The sequence below is a fragment of the Macrobrachium rosenbergii genome, chromosome 25 (genome assembly GCF_040412425.1).
Source record: "Macrobrachium rosenbergii isolate ZJJX-2024 chromosome 25, ASM4041242v1, whole genome shotgun sequence".
NCBI lineage: Eukaryota > Metazoa > Arthropoda > Malacostraca > Decapoda > Palaemonidae > Macrobrachium > Macrobrachium rosenbergii.
In genome coordinates this window covers 25,260,262-25,269,409 of record NC_089765.1, presented here as the reverse complement: position 1 = coordinate 25,269,409, position 9,148 = coordinate 25,260,262, and the positions used below count along the sequence as shown (strand labels likewise).

The following is a 9,148-nucleotide window of genomic DNA, read 5'->3' as shown; positions in this document are numbered from 1 at the left end:
AAGGTATGGCGTCCCGCCTTTTTCTGGGAAAGGTCCGATACTCGGTCACATCTCGGGAAAATGCCTCCAGCTCACGTGTAAAATGGGTGCCGTGTTTAGGCCTAGTACCATTTGAATATAAAAACGTAAACAAAAGACGGTAAATATCACAAAATTTAAAAAAAGACGGAAAATATCATAAACATAAACAGATGACGGCGAATATAAAGAATACAAACAAAAGACGGTAAATACCCGATCGGCGATTTTACCCTGGAATGCAACCTAGACCTAACCTCCTCTTATGGCTGCGGGAACCACTAGACCATTCCACCTAAAAACTGACCTAGACCTATAGTTCAAGCATTGCACAGGGCATATTCCTTACCTTACGTTGCGTTGTCCAAAATTAGAAGGTCTACGTTTACTCTTGAACTGTTTCAGCTGACCTTTCACCCGGGGTTGGTTTACCAGAGTGGCATCTGTCAGTGGACTGGATTACCTTATTTCCACATGGATAGAGTCGTTTTGCACCTATAATATATCACTAAGACCTCTAGCATCACTTCTTACGCAAAAGCAAGCGTTATTAAACTGCAGAAACTGTTGTGCTAACTGAGGAAATTCAGAAAATATCAGGATACTTTCACGGAGGAGATCACGACACCTCAGTATGTTGAAACCGGTAGGCAATTATTGCCCGAAATGAAAACAAATGGGCTCCCATGAGCGCTCTAGAATATCATATACGCTGAAAATTGTCTCCCAATTTTCACCAACAGCCAAGAACTTACTGCATAAACATTCTCAAAAACAAATAACGTAGTAAATGACGCAAGCCTTTAATCATTAAATATTTAATTTTGAATTCATTTGACCCCTACACTTCCTACGAGAAAGCTATACGATGTTGATTGGCAGTTCAGTTTCTGATCATAGGCCTACTATATGTTATTATTATGTATCGTTATTTGCTGTTTTGTTCATTGTTTTAAAAGAATTTAGGACTATATAGGATGAATTTTTTTCGATTGTCTCCGGATGGAAATTGTCAGAAAACAAATGCGCTAGCTATGACAAGCCACATTTAATGAGACATGCTTTTCATGAAATGTTATATTTCCGTATGTGCCTAAGTGCCAACCTAAAGGAATGTCCATAAAAATAGTTTAATTTGCTTAAGGACGTGTAAATAAAGTCTTGCAGATCACTAACTTCAACATTTGCTCTTTATTAGCCTGGAGAATGATGAATTACTGCACGAGTAATTGAAAATACGAACAAACACTACGGTCAACAAAGACCCTCATCCATTGCTTTGAACCATGAGGAACAAATATTTGGCAAGTATACTCCACTAATAATGGCTTTTCAATTGAAAAGCAGGTTATTGACCTGTACCTTCATTTGATACTAATAACACTGCCATCGGGGCCACTCGTAATTTAACAGCTACGTCTCATAAGGAAAGAGAGTACAGGAAGGTAGGTAGACAATGTTCCTCACAAGTCCAGGCGGCATACAGGTGTTTGAACAGTAAAACAACGAAGGAAACTTTCGTGCACTATACGGCTTAATGTTAATGTTGTGATATCTATATCAGGCTTAAACTTACAGAACCATTCTGTGGGATTGGGAGTTGATTGATTGTAGGCTACACTGAGGCTCCACATGGTTGCACAAATTTGAAAAAAGGGTGTTTTGGACTGTGTATTGGCAATAATTTTTTTTACTATACCATAAGTTAAGTATACCTTAGTTTTACCAGACCACTGAGCTGATTAACAGCTCTCCTAGGGCTGGCCCGAAGGATTAGACTTATTTTACGTGGCTAAGAACCAATTGGTTACTTAGCAACGGGACCTACAGCTTATTGTGGAATCCGAACCACATTATAGCGAGAAATGAATTTCTATATATATATATATATATATATATATATATATATATATATATATATATATATATATATATATATATATATAGAATAAAGCAGAATATGGAATTTAGGCCAAAGGCCAAGCGCTGGTATATATAAAGTAATTCAACGTTGAAAAAGAAATTGACAAAAAAGGTTTGAAAGAAGTAACAGAAAGAAAACCTTGCAGTTGCACTACATGTCAATTTTTGGGAGAGGGTGGAAAGTAAGATGTAAGAGAGAGTATGAACAGAGGTACAGTAAAACGAATGAACAGAACAGAATGTAGAATTTAAGCCAAAAGGCAAGTGATGGGACCTATGAGGTCATTCAGTGCTGAAATGGAAATTGACATTAAAAATGTTTGAAAGGTGAAACAGGAGGAAAACCTCAAAGCAGTTGCACTATGAAACAATTGTTGGGAATGGAATGGAATATAGAGTTTAGGCCAAAGGCCAAGCGCTGGGACCTGCGAGGTCATTCAGCGCTGAAAGGGAAATTGAGAGTAAAAAGGTTTGAAAGGTTAACAGGAGGAAAACCTCGCAGTTGCACTATGACATAATTGTTAGGAGAGGATGGATGGAAAGATGAAAGAAAGAGAATATGAATTGAAGTACAGTAAAACAAATGAAATGGTTGCAGCTAGGGGCCAAAGGGACGCTGCAAAGAACCTTTGGTAATGCCTATGAGGTGCACTGACGGCACTATCCTCCTACGGAGAACAATTGTTAGGAGAGGGTGGAAAGTAAGATGGAAAAAAGATATGAGCTAAAGTACAGCTAGGGGTCGAAGGGACACTGCAAAGAACCTTAAGTAATGCCTACAGTGCAGTGAGTGAGGTGCATTGATGGTACTATTCCCCTACAGGGTTAAAGGAATAAAAGTGGTTGCAGCTTGGTGCCAAAGGAAAGCTGTTAAGAACCCTAAGTAATGCCTAGAGTGCGCTGCATAAGGTGCACTGACAGCACTAACCCTCTATGGGTACACCATACATATATAATCATATTGGGTATACTATATATTTTACAATATTGGTTTAAAATATTCTTATGCTATTCTTTAATATGTTCTACTGCAATACATCACTTTTCAATTGTATGCAAATAGCTTTTTTAAATGTACACAGAATTAGTTCAAACAAAACCCTTTTAAACATCCACAATTTACTCAGCTTTTTTAAATGTACACAGAATTAGTTCAAACAAAACCCTTTTAAACATCCACAATTTACTCAAACTTATGAATGGTTTGAGTAATGGAAAAGTCAGTACAGCACATGGGTGTTTTTTTTTTCCACCGTACAAGGAAACTGTAATGGAGGGAAGGGGACTATATTAATCCATTCATTACGATGTTTCCTATTTTTAACGAGTTTATAAAATTTGTATAAAAGAGATGTTTTGGTAATGGAAATGAAAAACAGGACCAAATTAATTTATTTTTATTTTGCATAAGTAATACAATAAAGGAGTGATTATATAACCATGAAACCGAAGTTATTGAAACTATCGGCAAATACAATTTAACTTGAATCAAGACAATAAAAAAAGATTAATGAAAAGGTTTAAGTGATATATTTATTCGGAGTTCTGAACTCTCCTTATAAATTCCTCTATACTGTATATATATCTAAATAGTCACAAAAACACTTACCTAAATTTCATTTGTGGTAACCATTCTACATTTTTTACATGGAAGAAAATCAATCGAAAGTCTCAGTTCCATGATTAAAAATGGACATCATATGTCTCAAAAAAATAATCACAGAATCCCTGCACAGAGTATTTTGCAATCTTGATGCACCCAATACAGCCATGTATATTTACATACAAAGTACAGTAATACATGCAAAAATATATACATCAGCAAAAATGCACATATTTTTGTTAACAATATGTACAGGTATGTTTATATGCATTTTGGTACTGAGTTTCTACATGTTATGAAACTCAAAAGTACCATGGATGAACAAAAGCAAATTACCTAACACCTCATCCAAACAGTCAGACCTAAATAAAGGTCTTGATCAAGCCACTTGAAATTTTATTTATTCATACCATATGAAATTGATTACCTCAATTTTTGCTCAAAGAATATCTAATCTATATTAGTTTGCTATCAAAATGTGATGCATACAAACTACTTCACCTCAAAACTCCTGCCACACTATAAACAACACTGATACAAATTATTGTCATCTATACAATTACCAGAATGTATATCCCCCTCCTGACCCACCAGTCAGGAAAGAATTTTTCTTTTGGGAAACTGAAACTTGAGCACCTGCAGCTGCAGCCAACTGAGCAGCATTTGGGGCAATACCAGGAGGAGGGGGTGGAATGGATTGCTGAGCAATGCCATCAAAGCGTGCTCCTGTATCATAGCCATTCTGAAAGAAAGAAAAAAAAGGTATTAATGTTATCACTATCTGCAGATGGCTTAAATGGCACTGAACATCACAGTTAGTGTCCAATTATAGTTAAAAATTAAAACTTTGCATCCAAGAGGTGACAAACCCCTTTCAAACACACACAATTTCTTTGATGCTTCATGTTCAATGTGGTAAGTATTTACTATAAACCAAAAACTTTTCATTGCTCAGCTAGGCAGCATTTCATCTGGCCAGGTCATAATCTGTTATGATTGCTGTAGGAGTGGCTGGTTACAGCTGCAGTACCACCATTTTTAAGAATGTGTATGATGAATTCAGTTTTCCAACAGAATCAAAATTACAGGACCCCTGTAATTCTATAATAGTCAAGTGGTGACATCAGGGAAGGATTAAAGAGGGAGAGACACGGTGATGAATAAATTACTACAAAAGAACAACTGAAGAGCACAGGAGAACCTTCAAGCTCTAGCATAGGAGAGGCACGAAAAAAGATGAGATGTATACATGGAAAAGAGGAAGAAGAATACAAGGCACATGGCACAGGTAAAAAGGAGTTGGGAGAAAAGGAATTAGGATAAAATATTCAAGATAGCAAAATGCCTGAGGTGAGATGGAAAAGGGACAAAATATATAACAAATGAAAACTGAGATTTTAAAAGTTGAAAATAAAGATACTAAAACAAAGGAGTCAGAATTCTAAAAACCTGCTGAACGAAGACAATGAACATGAACTTAAAGGTTTAGGCATGAAAGGACTAAAAGAGAATATAGCAGCTGATAAGGTTAAAAGGGCCTTCAAGGAAACAAAAAATTGAAAACCCCAAGACCATCCAGAACATCAAGTCATAATAAAAAAGCAGCAGAATATAAGAAAATCTGATAAAGGAAGAGATAGGATAAGAGGAGTGAAAATGGATTTAAAGCAATCATATACAGAGGAAAAAGGGGATACTTTGCAATGTGCTATTTATAAAAGAATAGGACTATCTGTGCATGCTATGAGAGTATTGAAAAAGGCATGCTTGAGGAGAGGTTACAAAAATGCTTAAAAATCAATAATTGTCAGGTTGGCTTCATGCCAGAGATCAAGAACAAAAGAAGTCTTTAAAATCTGGCAACAACAGGAAAACCATCACCCCATGAGAAAGAGATTTTAACATACACTTGTGGTTCTCGAAAAGGCACCTGACCGAGTTCCAAGACAAATATTAAATAGGCATGAAACAGGCAAAGGGTAACAGAATGACTCATTAAGCCTGTGATGTTGTCTCTACCATAAAACTAGATCCTGAGTGAAGACAGTGGCAGGTATATCAGACGCGTTTTGAGATAAATATTGATGTCCATCAAGGTCAGCGCCAAGTCCTTTTTTTGTTTATCATAGTAATGGAAGAAGCTACAAAGAATGCTAACTGAAGAATCTGAGGAAGAGGGAGTGGAAATGTTTATAAGTTGGAAGAGTGGAATGGAGAGGATATGGCTGAAAATCAACGCAGGTAAAGCAAAGTTTACAGTGGCTGGAAAGGAAGCAAAGGTGAAAGTAGTCACGAAATTAGCCATTTGGTGGTTGTGGGAAAGAAAGATGGGGTGAACTATTTATCAAATGAAACAGATTGTGTCACAGGCATGAAATGGGTAGAGGGGGGAGTTGAGAATCTGTTTTACATACATGGGGATGTTTTAGAATAGGTGGAACACTTCTGTTACCTCAGGGACACATTTAACTGCGATATAGCAAATAAGAGTGTAGCTGCAACATGGATAAAGTGGCAAGATAGCTAAACTAATGGTAAACAAAAAAATTCCTAGTAAAGAGTAAAGATATACAATAGGTACATAAATCCTGAACTAATCTAACATGTATATAAATCCTGAAATATTCTGTGGCATGACTGTCAAGATTCATGGCCAGAATATTGTAGGAAAATTAAATTAGGAATGAAGAACTGGTGGCAATAAGACTGTGATCTCAAAATCAACATGGTTTGGAAGTAGCAGTACGAATAGAACAAGGAAATCATGGACACACAGGATAGGTGAACACCTTGACCCAACTGGGGTTTAGGCAGAAAGCACAGGTCAGAGAAGAATGGAATTATTTTGAATATCTAACTCCATACAGGGAAAAGATGAGACATAGTTGCTACGATGATGATGTTGCAGTTACGTAGCTAAAAAAGGATTCCTGACAAATAGCTGCCATTATTTAAGGCCTGTTAATTATCAGAACATATAATGAAAAGTTGTTAAATTACACTATTAACTCACTGAATACATACTGGACAGAAAGAAACAATTCTGAGTTTCTTGAAAAAAAAAATATCAATTGGATATTGGATATTCTGACTGGGATTTTATACTTTTTTACTAATTTTGAAATAATTTAGTAACAGAAGTGGCAGTCATATGGGATACTGATAAGGAGACCCAAATGGCCACAGAAACAGGAAAGAGCTCATTTTTATTAAGTTATGAGTAAATATAGCCTAAAATAACTTTTTTTTTTAACTGCATAGATTAAAAATAAACCTACAACCATTATGTCATCAAAGAGGAGAAATTGCATTGCTTTTTTTTATAAATCTGCTACCATACAAAGCTGAAGAAAATAATAATGATGCAACCATCCCTTTTCAAGGGAACCAGGATTTTATGTAAGCTTAGGAATTTTCTATTCTCTATGAATAGACATAGTAGTATTCTCTATGTGGAAAAATCTTTTAAAAATTCTTGTTACAACCAAGAAGGCAGTTAAGAAGCGTGGCATTATAATAAATCAGTCATAAACATGCCAGTGTCTAAAAAACAGAAATAAAAACTGGTTTACACTTACCATTACCAACACATTTTGTCCTGGTTGCATTGCTGCAGCATGTGCTGGATAATAACCAGTAACCTGCTGGGGATAAGCTGTAGGCTGCTGTATGTACATAGGGTGTTGCTGGAATGCCTGCTGTTGAGCATATGCGACCTTTTGTGCCTGCTGGGCAGCGGCGAAGTTCTGCAAGTACATCTTTTTGTAACAGTTAATTTCTCCTTTTAGTGATGTTTTCTGACCATCTAATTTTTTTAATGCAAACCTGTCCTGAGTTCTTAATTTCTCCTTTCAGTGATGCTTCCTGACCACCTACTTTTCTTAATGCAAACCTGTCTTGAGTCCTTAGTTTTACACTTAAGAACATAACAGAGTATATTACAAGTAACAAAACATTTGCATGAAGCAAATACTTTAGAGACCATGAGCTAAGTTTATGCTTAATGCAAGTTCCGCTATCGAAGCTGAAAAGAGCCACTGCAGATTATAACAAACTCTTAGTAAGATAAAGTTATCTGGCATTACACTGGCCTTTTTTAAATCTAGTAAAAAATATTTACTAGCAGTAAATAATTTTTACTTTTATTTATCTTATTATCATTTTATTATCATTATTATTATTCAGAAGATAAACCCTATTCATATGGAACAACCCCACATGGGCCATTGACTGTTTATGTTGAATTGTATTAGGGGTATATTGCATTGGATTTTCGCTTGAACTTCTGAAGGTCCAATTGCACAACATCCTCTGGGAGGCTGTCCTGCAGTCCAACGGTGTGAGGAATAAAGGACCTCTGGAACCGAGTTCGACAGTGAGGCACATTTACTACATATTAGTGCTGACGTTCAGCGAATCTGGTTGCTCTCAGCAGGAAAATGGGATCAGGGATCGATTGTGAATGCGAAAGATGTCAGTTAAAATACAACTTATGAAAAATTCACAAACAAGCAACCTCCTGTCGACAGTCCAAGTTATAACTGCTAATATTAGGAAACAGAAGCCTACCACCACGAACCACTCTATCTAAAAGAGATAAATCTCTGGCAGAAGCAGACATCCACACCAGAGAACACAGAAGCAGACATCCACACCAGAGAACAGTCTTCTAGAAAGGGAAGGACAAATGACATTTGGCTATGCTATCTCAAAAACATTTTCATAAAAAGTCAAGCAAATTTAAGTTTTGAATATAAATGGAACATACAACACTTAACATCATTCTCAAAATACAGTTTCTTCTTTTACTTATGATATGTAGCCTAAAATAAGTGTTCAAAAAGAACTGAACCAATCAAGTGTTAACTGAAAACTTCGTTTTCGCTCTGGCAAGAAAACATGTCATGAGCTGTCTCAACAAGAATAAGAAGCTGCATGATCGAAACTAATCAGAGGGCAGGCAAGAGGACACTCGGTAAACTAAGACATCTGTATAGTATTTACTGATCTAAGTTACTCACAGTTTTGTACATCAATCAAGTTGATAATGAAAACTAGTGAATCTGAAAATCATCAGGAACCCAAAGTGTTTTCTGGCATACTGTAAAGTTGCTCTGATGGTGCTCACCCCAAACTGCTAGAAACGTGGGACTTACATAGGATTTAGTAAGTTAATAATGCAAAGGTCTGCTATGTACCTCATAACAGAATATGGTAGTTTCCAAATGCACAATGAATAACAGATGGAGCAAGAAATGAACCTAAGTCCTGGCTCCACTGAAAAAGGCCATGAAACCACTCCAATAACTTGACCAAGAGATATGGTAAAAATTTTTTATATTTTCATGTTTTTCTAAAAAAAATCTAACTGGTGAAAAGGAAAAAAATACAATGGTGAGCTGTCCCATGAAAACTCACTTTACTAAGCAGCACATGAACTCCCACTGGCATAAATACTGTCTGAGTGCTCGGTTCAAGACCTTGTACTCTTTTTATTTAATTTTTTGAGCCAACAAAAAACAGAATTAAAGTTTAGCTCTGTCCAAGCAGCTGTGTATGTTCTCAGTGCTGGAGGAGGGGTGGTCAGTTCATCAGCTGCTAAAA

At 36.3% G+C, this 9,148-nt stretch overlaps 1 protein-coding gene and 1 long non-coding RNA gene across 9 annotated transcripts in view; both read right to left on the bottom strand.

Moving 5' to 3' along the window:
- LOC136852500 (uncharacterized) overlaps positions 1–745 on the bottom strand; it is a 108,979-nt gene extending 108,234 nt beyond the window's left edge. For all 5 annotated transcript variants that reach the window (XR_010857166.1, XR_010857168.1, XR_010857169.1 and 2 more), the window contains exon 1: positions 368–745. This is a non-coding gene — a long non-coding RNA (uncharacterized lncRNA). The remainder of the gene's footprint in view (positions 1–367) is intronic.
- Positions 746–3,322: 2,577 nt separating this feature from the next.
- The window catches only part of LOC136852490 (DAZ-associated protein 2), a 41,155-nt gene continuing 35,329 nt past the window's right edge, over positions 3,323–9,148 (bottom strand). For 2 of the 4 annotated variants that reach the window (XM_067127153.1, XM_067127155.1), the window contains 2 exons: positions 7,123–7,302; positions 3,323–4,286 (listed from right to left, as the gene is read on the bottom strand). In XM_067127153.1, the coding sequence (XP_066983254.1) occupies positions 4,104–4,286; positions 7,123–7,302 (363 nt within the window). In that variant the 3' untranslated portion in view covers positions 3,323–4,103. The remainder of the gene's footprint in view (positions 4,287–7,122; positions 7,303–9,148) is intronic. The other 2 variants (XM_067127154.1, XM_067127156.1) reach the window with 1 other exon arrangement.